The following is a 24662-nucleotide window of genomic DNA, read 5'->3' as shown; positions in this document are numbered from 1 at the left end:
ATGTCTGAGTCCTCTCTGCCCATTTTATTTGTGGACGATACCAACTTTGTCATGTCGCATTCTAATTTTGAATGTTTATTAAGAAATGCCAATACCATGTTGGAATACGCCTCAAGATGGTTTCTGACGAACAAGATTTCCTTGAATATAAATAAATCTAATTATATTCTTTTTAGAAACAAAAACAAATTTCTGTGATTCCTGAGCAGGATTTAACGCTCCAAATTAATAATATTGAAATCCAACAAGTTTCATGTGTAAAATTTCTTGGTGTACTAGTGGATGAAAGATTGTCCTGGGGAAAACATATTGAGTATGTATGCAAAAAGATTATGAAATCCTATGGTATTATTAGAAGAGTTTCTTCCTTAGTTAATCAGTCATGTCTCATGATATTATATTATAGTCTAATTTATCCATACTTGACGTATTGCAACATTGTTTGGGGCGCTTCTTATTCTTCGTACCTTAACCAATTATTTCTAATTCAGAAAAGATTCTTGAGAATGATTTCATTTTCTTCTCATCAAGCACCTTCTGCACCCTTATTTAGCAAATTTAAATTATTATCAATTTTTTCTATTAACAAGTTTCAAACATGCCTGTTTATGTTTAAGTTCATTCATTTCAAACAAGACATTCCAGGCACTTTTCATAAATTTTTTTCTGTTATCATCAGATATTCATTCTTATTCAGTTAGAGGTGGGAAGAACTTTCATTTACCTCTTTGTCGTACCTGCAGTCACCAGTCCTTTATCAAATTCCATGGCCCTCAACTCTGGAACTGTTTAGATAGATCTCTTAAGTTAGTGTCATCCTTAAAAATGTTTAGGACCAACTTAATGGGGTATCATTTATATAGACAAAATTAACAGGCTATTCGTACTAAAATGAAATTGCCATTTCATGGATATTTTTGTTTGGGTGTTTATTGTATTTTTCTTTGTTTCTTTTACCTATTCTTTTCCTTTCTATTCTTTCTATTGATTGATTTGTTTTGGTGATTTTGTATTGAGGGGGAGGATTTTTTATAAGCCCTTCGGGCTTCTTTTCCTCTCCTGCACAAATTATTTGTCCTTGTATGATAAAAATGTACTGTTGTCATTGTGCAAATAAATAAATAAATAAATAAATAAATAAATAAATAAATAAATAAATAAATAAATAAAAAACTACTGTGAAACATGGAAGAAGCTCAGTTATGTTCTGCTGCTGTGCTGCATCAGGTACAGGGTGTCTTGAATCTGCACAATTACAATAAAATCTCAAAACTATCAGGAAATGTTGTGTAAAAATGTCAAATTAGTTTTTAGAATGACAAATGAATCACTGAAAACATTTCAGACTCATCCAGTATTATTTGCCAATTATTGATTCAGTAAGTACTGTATGTATGCTGAAGCAGCATGATATTTTTAACTGCATTACATGTGTAGAGACAAAAACTTACCAAATAAAACCAAAAGATAAAGCTGTTGCATATGAAACATATAGATTATAATTTATCGTTTTGCGTTACATCGTTTTATGTTGTACATTGTACATTGAGAACTGTCTTTTTACCATGCCTGTACAATGTTGAGTGGGGATCTGGGCCAGTGCCTATTAGGGTTGCCACCTTTCAGAAATAGAAATAAGGAACACCTGATTTCAGCAGCGCAGGAGCCAAAAAAAAGCCCCAAAACTTCTAAACTGAATAAAAATGTGTTTATTTTATATGAAAAAACAAAATGCTTTGATTTAAAGTTTAAAGTGCTTTAATAGCATTTAACTTGCATGACTGTACAGACAGACAACCATACTAGCAACGGAAATATCCTCCTATGCTATGTATGTCCACATCAGCCCAGATATCAGCCCAGTAATATAGCCTACAGGTGAAGAATATGGTGTAAAAGTTAATTTATTTCAATAATTCAACTAGAATATGGTGTAAAAGTTAATTTATTTCAATAATTCAACTAGAATATGGTGTAAAAGTTAACTTATTTCAATAATTCAACTAGAATATGGTGTAAAAGTTAATTTATTTCAATAATTCAACTAGAATATGGTGTAAAAGTTAACTTATTTCAATAATTCAACTAGAATATGGTGTAAAAGTTAATTTATTTCAAAAATTCAACTAGAATATGGTGTAAAAGTTAACTTATTTCAATAATTCAACTAGAATATGGTGTAAAAGTTAATGTATTTCAATAATTAAACTAGAATATGGTGTAAAAGTTAATGTATTTCAATAATTCAACTATAATATGGTGTAAAAGTTAACTTATTTCAATAATTCAACTAGAATATGGTGTAAAAGTTAATGAAAATACGGTACAAATCGTGTCCCGTATTAGTTCAATACGGGACGCAACATTTTTTTCTCAAATAAAGGACAATTCCGTATTTTACGGGACGGGTGGCAACCCTAGTGCCTATGGACTGGCAGACTGGGTCTCAGTTGACCCTTATAAGAAGAGGAACTGAAGGGTGTGGTCCAGTTACAGGGCAGTTATCTTTCTTAACCTCCTTGGTAAGATCTATGTGGGGGTGCTGGAAAAGAGCGTCCGATCAATCACCAAACCTCATATTCAGGATGAACAATGTGGGTTCCCTTTCTGTCGTGGAACTCTGTACCAGCTGTTTACCCTTGCTCGGATGCCGAGGAGGCACAGGAGTTTGCCTGACCAGTTCTCATGTGCTTTGTGGACTTGGAGAAGGCATTCAGTCATGTCCCATTGAGTACTTTGTGGGGGCTGTTCTGAAAGTATGGGGCACTGGTTCACTTGACACAAGCTATTCAGTCCCTACAAACAGAGCAAGAGTTTGGTCTGCAGTCTCTGTAGTGAGTTGCATTCGTTGGTGGATTTTTGATTTATTTGAAGACAACCACATACCTGCTTCTAATGCTCAGTTCTAGTGGCATGAAATTGGGTAGTTTAATTACATTTAGGCGCTAGATTTAGGGCACACACTTCTTTCCCTGAACAGAAGCAGCAAAGTTATGTGAGACTGTGAAATGTTTTAGTGGATGATTAATAAAACAGGGCATTTATGTTTTTCTTAACAAGCTGTCAAAAAAAAAACTGTCAGAATTCAACAGTATTTTCACTAAGCACTACTACTACTAATAATAATGAAAAAAATAAAAGAAATGCAGCCAATCGTAGGGTGACTGATTCGTTGGCCACAGTTTGGTCACTGCCTCCATTTCCCAAAATGCATTTCGGCCCTCGTCACAGTGTTGTTGCGGAAGTGCCCGACTAAGCCGTTTTGGTTTGACACACAACTGCATTCATTTCTCCTCAGCAAACATCTGACACCTGTCTCTCATTTCGTGGCTGTAACTCCAATATTTAAGTGACAAATCTTAGCTATGGCAGCTCTAAAGTTTTCTGGCATGGACGATACTGATAGTGATGATGAGTTACCCCCAGGATGGGAGGAGAGATCTACGAAAGATGGTTGGGTTTACTATGCAAAGTAAGTCAAATCCCTTGAATAACGTCAACGGCCAGAGTTTAAATTTTGTCCAGTTTACTCTGTACTCTGTAATTTACTCTGCTGTGAGTCTATTGCTCAAACAACTTTCTGTCTAGAAAATTTCCTTCAGCCTTTTAAACATTTTTTTAAGCTCTAGTTTATTATAAAACCCTGTTAAAAAGGACAGGAAGACATAGTAGCCTATTATTGAATCTACATGATCTGGGATCTTGCTACAGTTGTATTAGAAAGTTGCAATAGTTTTTATGAAAGTCCCATACCAACAGTATAAGTTTGAACGTGAAGCTCCTATTTCAGTCTCTGGGATGAATCACAGTGTATAAATCGCAACACAGAAAAAAAATAAACCTTTCTTTGGTTATCTTCCTAGAAAATGTTAAGAAAATGAAGGAAAAGGCCTACATAATATTGAAATTATATCTAAATCAAATTCCATATATAAAAATATCTAAATAAGTAACATTTAGAATTAGTTTGTGGCTATAACTCTACTCACAATATTAGACCAGGTAAAGTGATTTCCTCTGCTCATGTTGCAATGCAATGTTCTGCTGGGCAAACCTGCATTCTCGGATTTTACATGGATTTTAATGTGGCACTAAACATTATTGTAGGTCATTTACTCTCCCATAGCAGTAGCAGTCTTCTCCACTTTTCTCCACTTATTAGTGTCTATAGTATCTTTGGAAGTCAGTTGTAACCGTGGAGACCTGTGAAACCCTACAAAGATGTGGCTTTAGGAGGTGGAATCTTAGTCAGTCAATAAGAAAGTTCCTGGATCAGTTTGTAACTCCCCCGTCCCGGTATCCCTGGAAAAGATGCTGAACCATCCATTGCCCTCTAATTTATCCTCACTTGTACACTGTTAGGATGACAGCACAATGCTAAATAAATGTCTGCAAATTACTTTCATACTACTGTACTTTTTAACCACGTATTGGAAGAGCAATAGCAGATGACTGCTTGTAGGAATGGTAGAAATGCCCCTGTTTGGCAGCAGATACAAGGATCTAGAGTTATGCCATGCATTTCTATTGTGCAACAACAGCTTCCTAAATATGAAACCTTCTGTACATCTTAATTTAATATTTCCGTTTCGGAAGTTTGAAAATGAACAAGAAAAGCGATCACTGTTTCCCTGGGAATGTTTCATCATGTATGGTGAATGGATCATGGCTTAGTCTTGTGCTACAGTCACTGATGAGGGCCATGTTTTAGTGCTAGTGGAAGAACTAGGCTCAAAGACCAGTAGAAGCAAGCACCATGCAGTCTGCAGAATGGCTTAATCTGCACAATGGATAATGATGCTTGACTCACCTCCAAATCCACCGTGGACCCCTCCAAGAGGAGAAGCTGGATGCTTTAAATGACATTTGGAGATAAGTCTTGTATGAGCAGTGCTTGCAAAACAGCCAGAAATCTGAGAGGGGTAAAAGCCTCCTGGAGGAAGAATGGGTGGAAAAATAAAGAACCTCATAGAAGAATTTACATTTTCGTAGTTGCAATAAAAACATGGGATGCCAATTCTGAAACCGGATGGGTGTTACACACAATGAAATCTGCTAAAACTTTCAATTCATGGTCTTTTTTTTTGTTATTTTCTTTCAAAGTTTGACACTACAAAAGGATGGAATTACAAAAAACAGTATTCCTTAAAATATACAGTGCTTGTTTTCTTGAACTCCTTGCCATTTGGAAATCCTTTCCATAGATGCATACATTTTGATGACGGGTACTCATGCATGCCAATGTATCATTTGTGACATTTTCTTGAACATTTCTAACTTTCTAAATATCTTTGCATCGACGAATTATTGCTTTTAAGAGGTTTTTTTCTAACTTCTAACTAAATTTTATAGAAAAATGTAATGTACACCATTTGATTCCCCATTGGAATATTTGAAATACTTCCATGGAGGGTTTCTCTTTTGATAGCCTTTTTGCAGCCAAAGAGCTGAAGATAAAATAGGAGACTTTGGCTAAATTTGACTCATAAACATCATCTTAGTGAATACACTATATTGCCAAAAGTATTCGCTCTTCTTGACTCACATATGAACTTAAGTGACATCCCATTCTGAATTCATAGGGTTCAATATGACATCGGTCCACCCTTTGCGCTATAGCAGCTTCAACTCTACTGGGAAGGCTGTCCACAAGGTTTAGGAGTGTGTTTATAGGAATTTTTGATCATTCTTTCAGAAGTGCATTTGTGAGGTCACGGTGGTGCAGCTGGTACTGCAGCCGTCTCAGAGCCAGAGGGTCCTGGTTTAGTTTAGTTTAGTTTAGTTTGTTTAGCACATAACATAAAAAAATAACATTACACAAATAAGTGTAGTTAAAAGAAACTGTGCAGGGAGGAGCGAGCAAGCCAGTAGGCTTATGAGGAGCCCCCACCTAATAACATTTAACAAAATAGTTATGAGGATACAAAATCATAAAAATAAAAATAAATAATATAATTCTTGCCAGGGACGCTGTGGGTTTTGAAGGCGTGTTTACTTCCCCTCATGACGTCAGTACCCACACCCTGGGTGGCACCCTTTCTGTGTGGAGTTTGCATGTTCTCCCTGTATTCCATTGGGTAGCTACCCTCACAAAAACATGCAGCAGTCCTGGGCTATACACTGCCCCCGCTGGCCAGCCGGGGCGCCAGATGGGGTGGGGAAGATCTGGCCGGAATAACGTGATCCGTCCACGTGCTACGTCCGGCCAGAGAAGCCCCACCCTGTCTGGTGAAAAGAAGCGGCCTGCTCACTCCTCAGGTTAAGAAGGAGACTTGAGCTCAGTGCAGGGCCTCCTGGGGTTGGTAGAGGATGGCAATGCCCAGGACTGACTTAGGTAGGAGCACTGGGTGATAAAAATGGGAACAAAATCAGGATAAAAATATAAAAAAAAAAAATAAACAAAATTGCCAGATGGAGAAGCTTGATTCTTCACTCCAGAGAACACATATCCACTGCTCTAGAGTCCAGTGGTGGCATGCTTTACACTGTTGCAATCTGATGCATTGCACTTGGTGATGTACGGCTTGGATGCAGCTGCTCGGCCATGGAAACCCATTCCATGAAGCTCTCTGTGCACTGTTCTTGAGCTAATCTGAAGGCCACATCAAATTTGGAGGTCTGTAGCGATTGACAGAAAGTTGGTGACCTCTTCGCACTATGTGCCTCAGCATCCACTGACCCCGCTTCCTCAGTGTACGTGGCCTAGCAGTTTGTGGCTAAGTTGCTGTTGTTCCCAAACACTTCCATGTTCTTATAATACAGCTGAGTATTGACCTGAATATTTAGGATCGAGGAGATTTCAGGACTGGATATGTTGCACAGGTGGCATCCTATCATGATTCCACACTGGAATTCATGACCCATTCTTTCACAAATAGTTGTAAGAACAGTCTGCATGCCTAGGTGCTTGATATTATACACCTGTGGCCATGGAAGTGAGTGGAACACCTGATTCCGATTATTTGAATGGGTGAGCGAATACTTTTGGCAATATGGTGTATATGTTGTGTGTGTGTATATATGTGTGTATATATATATATATATATATATATATATATATATATATATATATATATATATATATATATATATATATATATATATATATATATATATATATATATATTAGACAGAGGCTATTTTGATGTCTTAAATCTAAATCTGTGTCTGTGTGTCTACAGCCATGATGAGATGAAGACACAGTGGGAACACCCTAAGACAGGAAAGAAAAAACGTTGCGCTGGAGGTAAGTCTTTAATTATCATTGTAAAATATGTAGTTCAGCTTTCTTTATTTGTGATTATTATTAATCAGTCCTTTTTATGCTCAAGTACTTGCTTTACAGTGGTACCTTGAAACCATGATGATGGGCTCTTACTTTTTTTTAGTAACCTTGTTTTGCAATCTCAATTGTTGTACTATAAAACTTGTAGTAGATATTAACATTTTTATTTTTTCTATTGTGTCAGTTATGGAAAAAAAAATTATGTTTGTATTTTACCACAGATCTGCCTTATGGTTGGGAGCAGGAAACTGACGAAAAAGGACAGATCATTTATGTTGAGTAAGTTGAATGATGGCCAAAGTCTTACTTGATGGTGGATTTACAATCTGAAGTGCTGTGTGCTATTTTTAATACTACTTTTGGAATTATTTTCCTACTCCAATTCATGTGCTCTTGTTGGTTTCAGCCACATTAACAAGCGGAGCTCGTATTTTGACCCACGCCAGGCATTTACAGTGGAGGATGTGATCGTGAAGCCGAAACGATATGATGGAAACACCGCCGCTTTAGAGATTCTGCAAGGTCGCGACCTGTCTGACAAGGTTGTCGTCATTACTGGAGGCAACTCTGGCATCGGTGAGTGTGATAGTATATCTATCCTTTTTTTTCTTCTTTGATTATGACTGTCTTTCCTCGATGATGCCAGTAGGAGGTGATAAAGTACCTTAAAAGAGAGGGTGCCTCAGAAGCGCGTCTTACTCCCTGCATGTCCCCATCCTTCCATGACCAGGCATTCATCAACATTAGCCTCCAAAATGATACACTTAGAGTCAACAAATCACTCCTTAATACCGTACATGACTGTATTGAAGTTCATTAGCAGGGCTGAATTGGATGTCATTGTTAACTGTAATGAATGGTGTCCATTTGTACCCTGCAAATGCACGGCTCACTATATAATGGTCTGGAAACAAATGTATTTCCTTTTGGGTTTAGTGTAAATTAGCACAAGTACTGGCCATTTGTTCAGAGTTGCTGCTTTGTTCGAGATAGATAATGACGGCGTGAGCAAAATCAAATAAACATAAAATCGTTAATTGTCTTTATATTCAAATTCTTTGTCCCACGGAAAATCACAGCAGTGTAATTGCTGCGTGTGTAAAATGCGATGCTGCGAGGCATTACTGTAATACATAAATTTACAGCCGCCTCGGGACTCTTACTGAACAGAGAAGCCTTCCTGACCTTGATGTTCTCCCGTCTTTTACTTTTGAATGCATCTTGAAAATTGTTACAAAAAAAAAAGATTGTCGATGTGTTAGTAATGTTGTTCATTCTTTATGTCTTTGTTTTCTTCTGCACTTCTTCAGACCAATCACCTAGATACCGATTTACATTGGTTTATGCAATATGTAGAAATGTAATTAGACAATTTAGAAATGTACCACTCGCATTAACTTAGATGAATTTATAAATAAATACATTCAAAAATGTTTTTGTTACATTTACTCACTTAGCAGACACTAATTAAGATGACTTACCGACGAACAGCACTGAAGCTTAAGTTCAGTAAACCTCCCCAGCATACGCATTGCGTTTTAAACATATCTGATGAAGCAAAGTAGAAGGTAAAGAAAAGCAACGTAAGTGTGTGTTAGAAGAGGAAGCTTTCCTTTAAGAGGGTCTTTATTAGGTTTTTGAATGTGGAGAGGAACATTCCTGCTCTGATTTGGTATCTTTCTACGCCATCGTGGAACCATGAATGAAAGTGATCCTTGTCTGTACGGGGGCCAGAACCAGAGGATGTTTCTGAGAGGAACGCAGTGTTTAGAAGGTGCATAAACATGACTGATGTAAAAGCAGACCAAGACTGACTGTTTGGTTGCAAACATTAGTGACCTGAATGCTTTTTTTCAGAAAGTATACAAGATCTTGTTTGAATTCTGTTATGCAGATATACAATGTAAATTAGTTCATGCTGATAATCGGTATTCACCTGTGATTGACTCCCATTTTATATTTATATTGTACGATTGCTGCAGATAGATGTTTTTGTTTTCCTTAGTTCCAGCTAAAGAGAGAAATAATCAACTATAATCAATTATTGAGAAATAATTATTTTTTCAGACTTTTTCTTCAGTGAGATTTTTTTTTTTTAGGCGTGGGGGGTTACTTTATGTTCATATGTTCACAAGACAGGTAGGAGAGAGCATCCACAGGTGACACTTTGACAATAAGTTTGTTTCCATGATCTTTTAAGCTATCTTGAAACTGCTTGAAGTGGAATTAAAATCCTTTCATTATTCTAATTCCTTAAATCTTCAGTATTATTTCTACACTTCCTGTATTACCAACCATTTTGACTTAACTTGTCCACCTGTATGAAAATGTAATGTTTATTTTTAGTTTGAAAAGGAAGTGTTTAAAAAAAAAAAAAAAAAAGAAATCCCATAACTGGATGCATGGCTTTTACTAAAATTGACAAAAATTATTTCTTAAAACTGAATTTAGCTAGACTAATGAATTACGACCATTAAAATGACTATTGACTGAAGACTGCGTTCATTGCAAAATATCTACATTTCTGTAGGCTACCGTACATCTCACCAGAAACAAAAGTAATCTCCCACACCTTCTGTGCTGTTGGACATTTTTTTCAGCAGTTTGTTTGTTTCACTACAACATATACTCAATTCAGAAGTAATTTTAGGAAATTAGTTATTGCAGACATGAATACATTTGTAGGTACCTGTCCCCTTAAAGAAAGAAAAACCTACAGTGGTGAACCTTAAAACTGACAAGTTATAATAAATAATAATTTACTGAACTTTACTTTTGAATTGTGGTTCAACAGAATGATACAAAAACAAACCAACTAATGAAATTGGTCTGGAGAAATCAGATCGTACCCCAAGAAAAGAGTGAAAATATTTTTACCTACATACATGCATGTCAAACTAAAGAAGAGCATTCTCAAGGAGCTTGATGTGACTACGGTTGCATATTTCATTCAGAAGTTTAGGCTCCACAGGACTTTAGCTAACCTCCCTGGACGTGGACACAAGAGGAAAATTGATGAAAATTGAGCGGAAACCATGTAAAGCCCAGAACAACTTCCAAAGAGGTTTAAGGTGAACTCCATGTTCAAGGTACATCAGTGTCGGATCACGTCATCCATCACTGTTTGACCAAAGTGGACGACTGAGGAAGACTCCACTGTTGCCGGAATTTACTGAATCTAAATACATATCGACAAACCATAAGCTTCTGCGAGAATCTTCTTTAGACAGATGAGACAAAACTGGAGCTTTTTGTCACATTAGCTTCATGTTCACAGATAAAAAAAATGAAGTATTAAAATAAAAAAGAACCTTTGTTGTGAAATATGGAGGAGGCTCGGTTATGTTCTTGAACCGCTTTGCTGTGTCTGGTACAGGATGTCCTGAATCTGTGGAGGTACATTATTATTTTAATCCAATAACTCAGGTTGATATTTCAGCTCTGGTAACCACAATGAAACCTTCATTCTGGTTCATCTTTCAGATTAATCAGTTTATTACCAAACTGATTAAACTCTTGCTTTTGACTGGTGTTTTTCCCAGTTCATTTAAACATGCTTTAGTGGAATCTCTCCCTAAAAAACCCAAACCTAAAAACCCAGACCTAGCAAATCCCCCAAAATCTTCAGCCTATTTCAAAACTTCAATTTCTCTCCAAACTCTTAGAGAAGGTGGTCGAAGGAACAACTGGTTTCCACATTAGAGAAGTTCGATGTTTTTGACATCTTTCAGTCTGGTTTGCGCAAGCATCATTATACTGAAACAGCTCTGCTTAAGGTGTCTAGTGACATTATGATATCTGTAGACTCTAGGAATCTGTGTTCAGCATTTGATACTTTCGATCATCACATCTTGTTTACAAGACTGCGTGACCTGGTCAGAACATCAGGTCCTGTTTTAGCATGGTTTGCTTCCTACTTATCGGGTAGGAGTGTTAGTGTCTTGGTAAACCAGATACAGTACTACCATGCCAAGTTGCTGTGTGGAGTACCCCAGGGTTCCATCTGGTTTTGTTCCTTCTATATGTTCTTCCCTCAGGAAAGTTAATCCAGGAGTATGATGGTGTCTCTAACCACCTGTTTGCGAATGATATCCAGCTGTATTTTTCTTTCAAGACCTATGAGACTCAGAGATTGAACTGTTAATTTAACTGTCTTGTGCAAAAAAAAAAAAATGGCTAGGAGCAAACTCGCTGCAGCTAAATTCAGATAAAACTGAAGGGCTGGTGATCGCCCCTGATGAAGCCGTTTCAGCGATCAAACAGTACTCTGGGGATCTGACCTTGAGCACTAAATCAAGCCTCAGAAATCTTGGCGATATCTTTGAAAAGGGAATGTCATTCTAGCATCATTCTAAACAGCTTACAAGAAATTGTTTCTTCTGTTGAGAAATATCTCCAAACTTAGGAGAATTTTATCTAAAGTTGATCTGGAGCTGGTTATCCATGCCTTTGTGTCTTCTTGTTTCTTGTAACAGTTTGTTTTCTTTTCTGAATAAAAAAGAGCTGTCCCATCTGCAGCAGGTTCAAAATTCTGCTGCGAGGTTGTTGCCTGACACCAGTAGAAGGACTCGTATTACTCTGATTCTCAAAGCCCTTCGTTGGCTCCCAGTCCCGTTTAGCATGAATTTTAAAATCCTGGCGCTGACCTTCAGAGCCTGGCATGGTCAGGCTTCCTCTTACATCAAAGACTTGTTATGTGCCTACTTCCCCCTCTCGGAGGCTGAGGTCACCGGACCAGAACCTACTGATGGTCCCTCGTACCCGTGTCAGGACCCGAGGATGCCCCTCTTTCTTTGTTGCGCCCAGAGTCTGGAATGAGCTTCCCTTCTTCTTACGTTCCTTGGACTCTGTTGATGCGTTTAAGAGTAATCTCAAAACCCACTTGTTCCTCCAACAATTTGAACTACGGCAGAATAGCCTTGTTTTATGACCATCGCGTTATTTTAATTTCTGATCTTATTTCTTCGTTGAATGTAATTTTCTGAGTTTTCTATTTATTTTTTATGTATTTGCAGTTTATAATATTTGTATTTTATTGTTCTTTTGTGAAGCACTTTGTGATGTCTGCCTGTGAAAGGTGCTATATAAATAAACTTGTACTTACTTATTTGAGATGAAATCTCAAGACTATCAGAGCACTGGACTATTCTGAAGTGTCCTGCGAGCCCTGATCTAAATCCTAATGAACATTTGCGGAAAAAGCTGAAGCGTGCATCTGGAGAAGAAACCCTTCAAACCTGAGACAACTGGAGAGGCTTGCTCATGACGAGTGGACCAAAAATACCTGTCTACAGGTGCAGAAGTGTCATTGAGAGTTGCAGAAATCCCTTCATCACAGTTTCTGCCTCAAAAGTTTGTGCAACAAAATATAACAAAACATTTTAGTGCAGGCCAATTTCATTTGTTGGTCTTTTTTGTGTGATCCTGTTGAAATTCAAAAGCTTTATCTGACTTTCTTTAGTCAGTGTTCAGCAAATTAATATTTATAATTTCTTTTTGTACGTTTCAAGTTATTTTAGTGACGTTTTGAGGGCTTTTCTTTCTGTGATGGAAGGTCACATACAAATTTGTCCACATGTGTATCTGTATCTCCCCAAAGCTGCGTTCAAATGTGCCAAAGTCAAGAATATGTATGGATTAAATGATGGTTGGATTTTTAATTAAATAGAAAGGGGGGGAACAACTTTTGTTTAAACTTGTATGGTGACAACCGTCTCTTTAACCTTCACAGTTTCCTCACTGCTGCATTATTATCTGAATTCATACAGGATTAAAAAGAAGTCAAATAATGACAATCATGTAGTATTTAGAATCAAAAAAGGACTACAAAAATAATAAAAATCTGTGAAGCTTGAACTATAAACAGGAGTGATTCACCAGGAGAATTGTAACGTGAACAAGTGTTGAAATTACTACAAAAATATTCCCGTCAATGACTTAGAAAAGTGTGAAGCTTGAACTGCTTGTACAGAGGAGAGTGGTGGTAGTGCAAGTTTAAAAGTGTATTTATTTAAAGAAGGATTTAATATTGAGCTTTCTGAAAAGTGACAAAAGGGTTGATTTATTTGATGATGCTGTTAATGGTGAGAGATTATGGAGAATGGAGACGAGTGGATAAAGTTTCACCACAAGAGGGCACAGGAGGTCCATGATTCCTGCTCTTCACCTCCTAAAATGTTCTGTTCAATTCCTCATATGTGCTTAGTTTTGCCTTCATTAAAAACTATATAATGAAGAAGATAATCCTCATTTAACATTTGCTGTGATGTGTTTAGGAAATAAAATGTGTTCATCTGACAAAAGCAGCTTTTCTCAAGACTGTCTCAAGTAGCTCCAACACATGCACACATTTTTTATAGAGTGTGAATACTTAATAAACCCATATTAACATAACCTTTGTTTTACTCTGCCACTTATTAAATATGCAGCAGCCGTAATTAACAGTATTTTAATAGTAATTGCTACTTGTCGTGTACTCCTTTGACACTCCTGAAGTGAAATGTGGTTATGCCAATTGGTCGGACTCACTTAGCATTTTAATGGCATCGATAGTGTTTTAATCCAAGTGTCAAGGCTATTTCCATTTTTTCTTTCCAGAGGAAATGTGACATTTTTATTAGTAAGGGTAGGATATTATTTAATTAGAAAATTTACATTTGAGCTCTTTAATTTCTCTCTTAATGCATATGAACATGAAAACCACATGCATGAATTTATTTATGCATAAAATATCATAGTCTCTGCTTTGGTGAGCAGCCTTGAAGCTTCATTGCACTAGTGCTGGGAGGCGAGACAGTAGTGTAGTTTGTCTTGCCAGCGTGATCACCGTGCTCAGTTTGCAACATCAGTCTTCCTCTCGCTGCCTTCTTTTCCAAATGAAAAACCAGTTCCAACCCGAGTGGTGATTTTTAATTGCGATAATGGAAAAGAATGATTGTAGTTTGTTTGCCCTCCTCTCCCTGCCTTTGCTTAAGGTTTTCTCATTCTTCTAGACCTGTGGTAGTACACCTGTACCTCTGCATTGATTCCTGAGCAGCTGTGACCCCGGTCTGAGCCTCCTATCCATCCCCATTACAGACTCCTGCTCTGGCTCTAATTCCCTTCTATCAACTAACTCTCAGGTTATTTACTGACCAGGGGTCCATGGAGCAGTTATCCTTAAAGGTCCATTTTCATGATGTCTCTAGCCTCCCTCCACTTTAAGAGACAAAATACTTCCTTTCTAAATATAAAATATGTGTGCACACTTATCTTCATATGTGAAGCACGGGATTTAGCAAGGGGCCGTTCCTAAAATATTGTTTCTGTCATAGAAAAGCTATATTTGTATTGTCATCTCCTTGCACAAGGAGTCATCTTTGCCCCGTGACAACTCTTTTGGGAAATGTGTTTATATTTATGTGTCTCGCTACCTCAGGTGCATCATCAGTCTCCCCGGTGCCACGTTGTCAACATAACATATGTTTAATAGCGGTCAGAAATAACATATTGACCCCTTGTCCCAGCCACATAAAATACGACAGTCCTCCCATGTGATGATATTTTACTCCTAGTTCAGTAAATTGAAAGCACCAAAAAAAAAAATCTTGTTTGCTTTTTTATAACATTCAGTGTCTTGACTAACTGTGTCAGATTTCATCTTTGACAACATTATTCTTGGTTTTTTAACATGTTTTAAAACTTTTTTGCCCCTATCTATAAAGAGCTTCTTTTGTGGATAAAAACCTGATGTTGCAAAGCTCTTGTCGGTCTAAACGCACGCACTGAAATCCACATGGCATTATTGTTAAGGTGCATGGTCAATGTTGGAATAAGAGGCAGAAAAGACTCAGTGGTGGAGACGGGGGATAGCAAGGATTTGGAAAAGGGGGCATCATGGTGGTTTTTTTGTATCTTTATGCATTGTCTCTGCAGTGTTTTGGACTTTAAATGTTATTTTTATTCATGAAACACTAACATTGTTCTATATTTGTGTTGATCCCAGTGTTGTTTTGTGTGGATTAAGTGTTAGGCCGGTGCTCTCCTCTCTCTGGATGGGGAGATCTCTAAGCATATTCAGTGAGTCGCAGAGCTGTGGGAGCCTCTGTGGGCAGATTAAACCCATAGCCTAGCTTTGTGGCTGATCATTAGATTGAGGCAGATTTGTTAAGCATAACTGCCATTAAATTGGCTGCAAAGCTCTGGTATTTCCTGCACTACTGTTTATGAATAAGGACCCCCTTAAAGACCCGCGCAGCGATGCGTTAAACCCAAGCCTGAGTAAGGAGGGAAATGCATTATTCATAGTGGAAGGAATTAGATGGATAAAAAGATGTTCCTGGTGAGAATGGCATGCGGTGTCTGCTCCTCCGCGTGTGTGTCGCTGAGCATCCGAGTGGCTTCGTGTGGTTTAGGTGACATCCAGAGTACATCTGGGTATACCTTCAGAAGTGTTTTTTTTTTCTTCTTCTTCTTTTTGCACTTCACGTGTGTGGGCGCCCGCTGGGGGAGCGACCGCCCCGGTGTCCTGCTCCGTCTCCTCTGTGTCAGTTCGTGAACCGGGCCACCAAAGAAATCGAAGGAGAGTTTTATTTTTCCATTTATTTATTTATTTATTTTTTCCATCAGGCATTTCATGTCCTCACTGATGAATGTGTTTATTGGCTACGTAATGAGAACCAGTTATGGTTGGTTAGTCAAATTATTCAACTTTATTAACCTTGGATGAAATTTGCTATGCAGACCCAAACTGGTGTAACATGCAAAGAGTATTACGCTGGAGGCTAGAGGGGTTCAATAATGATTACAGCTCTAATATAATAGAAATGAAGTGGTTAGAGAGAGAGGATAGAATACATGTATGTGCTTAAAGGCTGTAGGTAAAATAAAATGAAGAGAGTATGGCGTTATTGTGTGTAGTCAAGTAGTTTATAGACCTATCGAGTTTACAGTCTGCAGATGATGAGGGGATGAAAGTTACATGATGGGGGTGTTTTTGATGACAGTGATGAAAATAGCCCTAATGCTCAGCAGATCCGTGTGCATGGGCAGGCCTCAGGGGGCTTTTGTTTATCCTTGCGCATGTGTGTGATTCGGTGTAGTATGCGTTTATTAACTTTACTGTCCTCTCATTCTCTCTCCATGTGTCTGGCTGCTGGAGGACCAGCGCTGTCCAGTGTAGAGAGAAGCCATGATGAGAGATTGTGCAGGGAGTAAAAGGTTAACACGGGGGGTCAGAGAAAGAGGGAAGGGTGGGTGGGTCCCAAGATAGGGCTGTGTGCATGGTGAGACAGCACCAGGAGGGGGTAGGAAGGAGGTACAAGGGGACAGGGAGGGGTAATAGAACCACTCCAGTGCTCTCGCCTGGAACAGCTCAACCTTGGGCTGTAATTACTAACCATACATTCCACTTTTGGGGTGACATCTCCCTCCTCTTGGACTAATGGAGGGGAATTAGAGGGGATCTTAAAAGTTGGAAAGAGTGGGGGAGTTGTGTCATTCCTCACTTCTGGGGCAAGAAATACACAGCAGTCACAGGTATAGGAGGTACAGGTGCACTCATGACCCAGACAGTCAGGAGTTGGTGCCTGTATCCCGAATAACTTTGTTGTTCCTTTGATATACAGTAAAAGACATTTTATCACAGTTAGAAGAAAGCTAATATTTCCCATCATTCTCTCCCGGCTATTCAGCGGGAAACAAAAGCAGAAAGTATGTCCAAACACCTTGTTTCTTTCCCCCTTTAGCTTCTTTCTGTTGTAGGGGTCTCTGTAGCAGATCATAAGGCTCTGGATAGGGTTTTTTTTTATTTTGTTTTATTTTATAAGCATCGGATGACCTCCCTGAAACATTCCTCTCCATTGATACAGCTTGTACTGGTGTCCTGTTAGTATGAGTATTTAGGGCAATATGGGAGCAATGTAGGGATTTAGCGTCCAGCAAAGAGACACTTTCGGGGCGGCCGAGACTGCCCACCCACCCAACAGCCACCAATACACCATGAACGTCACAGTTATGCTCTCCCTTCACAACTGCGTTCTCTAGACTCTTGTGAAGGCTTTATGAAGCAGCTGAAAACGTTTTTATTCAGAAAGGCTTTTGGTTAACCGTTTATTGTGTCTCTGCGTTGCTGCTATGTTTTTAATTGTGCGTTGCGACTATGTTTTTAACATGCCAGCCCAGTGCTGTTTTCTGTACCTTGTTAATTTTATCCAGGTTTTTATATATATGTATACTATTGGTATCTTTTCTTTTTAATCTCTTTTAATTTGTGTGCCTTTTTTTTAATGTAAAGCACTTTGTGATTTTATATCTGTGAAAGGTGCTATATAAATAAACTTTACTTACTTACTTACTTACTTACTTACTGTTCAAAAATCAACTTCTATAAAAAGAAATAACAAATGGTTTGCAAAACATATTCTTGACATATTTAATAATTTCTTTCCCCAGACAGATTCAGACATAAGAGATGATAATATAAGTTTAATGCGCCAAAATGGTTCAAATATAGGTTGCATAGGTGGAGTAGCAAAAAAAAGTACACATTTATGTACAATTTACTTAATCACTCCATGAATAAATCACTCCAAGAAGAGAAGATAAATTATACATGGATGAAAGAATCAAAGTGTAGTTAAATATCAAATGTTTATTATATTTATTCAGCACCAAATAATGGTCAGCTCCACATGTTTTCATGTTGTACATTTCAGATAAAGTGTCTTATAATCTACAGACATGATATGTCATCTGTTCATGAGTGGTGTTATTCCCATGTTCTTCCGGGCATAAATTCAGCCCTTGGGGAAGCGGTTTGCGGGGACTTGACATGTTTGCCCACGGGCCTTGTAATGATCTGAATTGACTTCTGTTTGCCCAATTGTACTGCAGCGCTTATTTTAGTTAAATGCCTGTTTGGATGCAGATCAAGAAGGAGAAGGAGCAGGCAGCTCCGTTTGCCAAATAAACACGTTTACTGACGACGCCGGTAATGATCTCATTACATTGAGCCAATACACCTGCATACGAGAGGGGATCCAGAGAGGGGTGGCGGGCCAGGGAGGACAAACAAAGCGTGAAATCACTAAATCACACTCATTATTGTGGGATATCAGTAGGGCCAGGATCCTAATGTACCATGAAGAGCATTCACTGCTTAATGGACATTTTACACATTTTTTTTAATGCTTTTTATACATTACAGTAAAACACAATCTCAACAACAGTAACAGAAACACACTTGCTGTATTTCTGTTACCTTGTGAAGCCTGCGACTGTATGAGTATGCAATCAAAGGATCATTTCTTCATCTCCCAGCGGTTAAAGGTGTTTTTTTTTTCACTGACTCTTCTTCTTGTGTCTTTTTGTTTACTGTGGTGATGTCTGATTACACACAACAAGAACCTGGAAGAGCACTCCAGCCCAGCAGGTCTGCCGTGTGATGTAAAACAGCTTATGGCATGTGTCGATTCGCAGGAGCAGAAGAAAGCCCGTCTAACCTCTTGTCATGTACCACCATCGGCATACCATGCTGAAACAGGCTCCTTTAGTTGTATACCTGACCAAGAACTAATTTCATTGCGGCCCTTTCCACCGGTAACATGGCTGAGGGGGTGGGGAGTCTCTGTTACAACAACGCCACTCTCGTTATTTCACAATTAATGTCAAGCCCTTGTTATTTGTCATTGCAAATACATGGCTTTAGTGCCGCTGCTGTTGTCGCTGCCATATTCTAATTTGTTCTCTATTATGGAAAACACTGGCGCCGATTAATTTCACTTTCATGGTTTGTACACACAACAAGTGAGTGTGAAGTATTGTTGTTTACCGGGAGCTGCTTCTCTTGTCCAGTTTATACAGGCTGAAGCAAATCTCCTGACTCATATTTGGAGAAACTGTTGGATAGAAATTTTAAGCATAATGTACCTTTAATTCCAGACACACTCTAAACAAATTGATGACCAAAGATCTTCCATGTCAATTCCTCAATTTTTTTAAGTTTTTTTTTTTGTGAAGTCATGAGTTATCTGTTTTTTTTTCTTTTTTCAAATGTTTGATGAAACCCTTTAAGGGCTCCTTAGTTAGTATTTATATATATTTTATAGTCTTTGCTGTCCCTTGAACCTGGCATTATCTGCTGTTAATATATCACTTCAGAATATTAACCTAAATCTGCTCATATTTGAGACTATAATGCCTCTGTATATTTTAAAAATGAAGTTGTATGACATTAGAGCATAAAAGATTATTGTTTCAATTCACTTCATTTAAGTTCAAAAATACAGAATTTTACTTTATACTTTTATATATATAATATTAAGAAATTCATTAATGCAATAATGAATTTCATGTTAATGAAATAATTCACTTGTACAGTATTTATTATTTCATGGAAGATGAATGTTACCTTTGCGGTTGAGTAAGATCTGTTATAATCTTCTGAAATCTTTTAATCAAAATGTGTGTTTTTTTTTACCCACTTTTGGGTCACGTGTGACATTTTATTGTCACGCATCTGTCCCGACAAACAAAAAACACACTTTTTAAAGACTGCAAGCAAAACAAAACATTGCTGTAAACTGCATTATTCATTTAGATATGAGTGAAAATGAGAGTGGAAAAAGTACAATTTTACTGAACTTTTCTTAAACTCATCTGTACATTTTAGAAGAGTAAATCTGTTTTATTGGCTTTTATTAAGAGGTTATGACTGAAAAATTGTAACAGAAGTGATCAGCTCTAATGCCAGAGCAAAATACTGTGTTAAGTACTGTGGTTAAAAAGAAATGGTTGTATTATAAACAAGAGGCTGAAAAGTGCATCAGTTCTCATTGAAAGGGGGCATCGTTGCTCTGGAAGGTGGACCAGCAAAGCCTGGATGGCACCAGAACCTGCACATAATCTCGAACAGCCTTGCCTGGGAAGATGAGGACGAACTGATTTCTGGACGGTTGTTCTCTTTGTCAGAGCCGGTTCTTCTAAGACCTGTAGATCGGGCCTCCTGGCATATGAGCATCAGCCACAACTAAACAAGAGTGTCTGTAAAACCTAATGATGAGAAGGAAATTGTCAGCTTTATCTTAACTTCAGTCACACCCCTGGTTTGTTTGAAAAAAAAAAAAGTGTTATTGATAGTTTATGCGTTTGTCCACAGTTAGGAAGGTTAACGTTCTTTTGAAACAGAAAGTTGCTTGCTGTTTGCAGTAGTTTGCATGCGTCTTTTGTAAATGAAGGAATCTGTGAAGCACGGTGCCGGGGCTGCTGCAGCGCCTGAGTCGCTGCAGCAGCTCGTATAGGAGACATTTACTCATTGTTCACTCTTTTATCTTTGAATAGAGACGATAAATGCAGAATGTACTTACCAGCAAGTAAGCTTTTTATCAGTTAAAAACAAACAAATGTGGTGGGAAACCTTGGATGATTTAGATGATATCACTATTTAAATAATAGTATTTGGATAAAGTTTAAAGAACACATTCTGCTGCACATTCTCACTTGAGAGTCACACTACCTTTTTTCCTTCAGACTTGTTTTTATTTTCATTTCCATTTCCTGCGAGTGAAACGATCTCTGCTCCCAGCCACAGTCCCCTCCATTACACCTAATAAGGTGTCATATAGTTTCATTCCATGCTTCACTTGTCAGAAAGAGCTTCCAATCCTACTCCAATTTTGAGTTTAATAGATATTAGTCCTTAACACTCTCCTCACAATTAGGCCTCCCAGTTTTGCTCTTAATGAAAATCAGATTAAGACATATAATCTAATTACAGTCCATATTAATCCACCCTCTGATACACTCTGCCTACTGCTCCGCCTCTCAGACTCTCTTCGCCACAATCAATTATTCAGCCTGTCAGATTGTCAGTCAGGATGCTCACTTTGTGTATATCTGGTTACATATAGTAATAGTTTATATTTAGAGAATTAAGAAAGAAAAATATGACACATCCCTGTGCTGCTGAACTCCAGCACGAAGCTTTCAGGGATAGTAAATGTCAAAGGAAATAAAAATATGGCGAATAAAAAAGTTAATCTCGTAAATTAATTCAACCTACGGGATGAAATGACCCATTTAGACTTGTAATTTAGAAATGAACTTCTCTCCCTCTATCTTCAGTTTTTGTCAGTTTTATCATGACTACATGATTTGGATGGAGCCATGAATTAGTGTTGGACTGATAAATTCTCTGCATATCTGTGGACTTTGTTTCATGGGGGAAATGGGAATATCAGAGGCCCTTTTGATGTGCGGAAATATCATATCAAGGTTCGGTTTGAATGGCATGCCTATTTGATTTCTCACTTTAAAAATAAACCTTGTTTTTTTTGTTATGACTGCATAATTATCAATGCCGTTAAAAACTATCCTCGCTTCCTCTAACCCGATGAGCAGCGATACTTTCTGGAGAATCGTCGGGCAGATTCCAAACTTTATCTAAGATGTAGCAAAAAAGTCTTAGACCACAATGATTCAATCAGTTTCATCACTTCAGAGAGAAATGATTAACTCCCTCTGCTAGACCACTGGGTTACTCAGGGAAAGAAATGATATGGAAAATTGATGGGGATTTTAACTTGCACTCGCATGCCCCCACCCCCACAACCTTATTAGATACAACCCTTTGGAATCAAAGCTATCTTCAGGATTAAAAAAAAATAAATCTGTGAAGCATTGCTCATATTCTCTTTTTCTTTTTCTTGCCATTGTCCCCGTGCATGTCCTGCTCCTCGGTGTCCCAGGCTTTGAGACAGCCAGGTCTTTCGCTCTTCACGGTGCCCATGTGATCCTGGCCTGTCGAAACCTGTCCCGGGCCAACAAGGCGGTCAGGCTCATACAGGAGGAGTGGGTAAGTGTGGGGAACCTATATGACCCCAAATGACCTCGGTGGTCTCGAGTGTTGTGATGTCACTGTATCACTTTGAACAATTCCCATAAATAAGGCAAATACAAACCTGGAAACGGGGAAATGGACCGAGCTTGCAATGATTAGGACTGTTTGTATAGCCGTGCCTTCCATGCAAAGAATAAAAAAAAAAAAACATATATATATATATATATATATATATATATATATATATAAAAAATTACAATAAATGTTTTGCACCCCTATGTTCTCAAAAACTGCATCCACCCCTCGCCGTTCACAGAGAAAACTTCTGTCTCTGTGAAGCAAGTTAAATGGAGCGAGGGAGGGAGAGGGAGTTAAAAAAAAGAAAAAGTGAGGGGGCATCTGATAATTACCTGAGATTATTGCTCTAATATCGCTGCGCTTGTGACATGTCCCCAGATTTACGGGTGTGGGAAAATAAACAAGCGAAATGTGGCTGCTGGAGCAGAAAGAATAAGCCATTAGCACTGGGTTGATTACAGAGAGCAGGACTTGAAGATGGAGGAGAGTGAGTGCTCAGCGCAGATATGAGCTGAGAGGCTGAGAGGGAGGAAAAAGGGAGAGAGGGAGACAAACGCCTTTGAGCGTGAGTAGATCTGCAGTGTTTAAACTTGCCAAAGTCTCTAATTGAAGTATGCCCCTGGGGCTGTCAGTGCTGCTGCACAGTGTGAAATCCACTGCTTTGTTTAAATGAGTGAGGAAAAGCTCTGATCCCACTAGCAGATTTTGTAGTACAATTGATTTTCAAGCTTCACACCTGCCACAGATTTATCTAGACACGGTAAATGTTGGCGAATTAACAAATGGAAGCTGCTTGAAATCGCTTTTAAAGAACAAACAACCGTGACCTCTTGGCTGTAAATCAGAATCCCCCTCTTTTTGTTGGGGGGGGTTTAAAAGATTTTAAACAAATTAATTTATAGAGTTTTGTATCATTTAAATAGAGCGAGAGTGGATATTCAGCCCTTCTGAAACTCTCTACATATTTCCTTTTCAGGAAATCCCCCCCATTATAGGCTAATGAATAAAAGTCACAATATCAGAATAAATCTCAGCTGCAAATTCTCCCCTCAGGCGACATTATTAATAGATTCAGGAGAAGAATAGAGAGGAGGATTAATCTTTAAGATGATGGATGGACTCTGCTTACCTTCCCATGCTCCTATGTTAAGGTCATTTTGATAAGAGGGTGTATTTTGGGGTCCTCTGTACAAAAGGTCGCCGTTTCTACTTCCAGGTCTCTCTCAGTGTTCCGCTCCGGCTGCCAGGAGTGGAACTGCTGTGCCGATTGCACGGGACCCCTGACCTCCAACTACCTGCTTACTATTGCTCTGAACTTCTCTAACTCTCGCTCTGTGTCAGCCTGTGTGGGCCAGTGTTACCGCTCAGAGGTGAGAGTGATGACTGGCGTGCAGCGCGGGGCAGTGCGGTTCAGTGCGGCTCCATGTACTGACAGTGGGTGTAATAGTAGGGTCACTGATGGATAATGGGCAGGTCAGAATGGCTAGGAAGTTCAGGGTCAGAGGGCTCATCCTTCGCAGCCAAACTGCATTGTGCCAGAAAAGTAAAAACACAACAATATACACTTAATACAAGATTCCTGGAAGAAAAAGGTCCGTCCTGTGTATTAAAGTATTTTTTTTTTTATCTTGAACACATTTACATGCCCATGATTTTTTTTTCCCCTCTAACTTTTTCACCTTGAAATGAAAGCATTGTCTTGTTTTCCTGCTGCAGCTTTAGTTGCATCTCCTGGAGTCTTAATCAGAGCGGGATGGGTTCTTTTCTTTGCTTCTATTGGAGCTGTGAGGTAAAAGCCCTTCCAGCAGGCTCATTAGGGGAGTTAACAGTGGCAGAGAGGGGATAAACATTTACCTTATGATTGTGTTTTACAATAAGCCTGATGCTGTGTGCCTTCATTGGGTTCAAAGGGGGCTGCTTTTATAGGCTGTGATGAAGCCACAGTAAAACCAGGGTATTAAGCAGCACATGTGCAGGGAAAGAGGGAGAAAGAGCACACCCCTGGAAGACAAAAGCAGAAACAAACATACAGTGATAATGCAGACAAGCTTCAAAAAGCGCTATACATTTGTAGCTCCTAAAAATTTGTCTAATCTGCTGCAGTTCCTCAGATAGAGGCCAAGGCCTTTATTTACACCACTTTCTCAAAGTGGGAGGTCTTTATTTTTAACTCTGATACTAAGTATACATTTTTTACTTTAAATATGATGGCTTACTCTGATTTTTTGTTTAAAAGAAGAAAACCTAGAGCAGTGTGTGTTTGTCTGCATGTGAGCAAACTAAGTATCCATGGATTCACTGGAATCTTCTTAATCCCAGGGAAACAAAGGAAACTCCACCTTCTGTTTTATTTTATTCTTAAAGTTCCTTGAATACTATTAATAAAAAAAAAAAAATTTTATAATGGATTTTGGAAAAACATAAAAAAAACAGTGCTGTGTGGCAAGAGGTTGGATAAATGTGAACAGGCAGATTTATCTGCTC

At 38.4% G+C, this 24662-nt stretch overlaps 1 protein-coding gene across 1 annotated transcript in view; it reads left to right on the top strand.

The window, feature by feature from the left end:
• Positions 1-3242: 3242 nt before the first annotated feature.
• The window catches only part of wwox (WW domain containing oxidoreductase), a 161303-nt gene continuing 139883 nt past the window's right edge, over positions 3243-24662 (top strand). The window contains exons 1-5 of the mRNA XM_061722046.1: positions 3243-3472; positions 7182-7246; positions 7507-7564; positions 7692-7861; positions 22009-22115. Coding sequence (XP_061578030.1) covers positions 3366-3472; positions 7182-7246; positions 7507-7564; positions 7692-7861; positions 22009-22115 — 507 coding nt within the window. The 5' untranslated portion in view covers positions 3243-3365. The remainder of the gene's footprint in view (positions 3473-7181; positions 7247-7506; positions 7565-7691; positions 7862-22008; positions 22116-24662) is intronic.

Source organism: Cololabis saira, chromosome 5 (genome assembly GCF_033807715.1).
Source record: "Cololabis saira isolate AMF1-May2022 chromosome 5, fColSai1.1, whole genome shotgun sequence".
Taxonomy (NCBI): Eukaryota; Metazoa; Chordata; class Actinopteri; order Beloniformes; family Belonidae; genus Cololabis; species Cololabis saira.
Note: the sequence above shows the minus strand (reverse complement) of the source record. Positions and strands in the feature narration are given on the sequence as shown.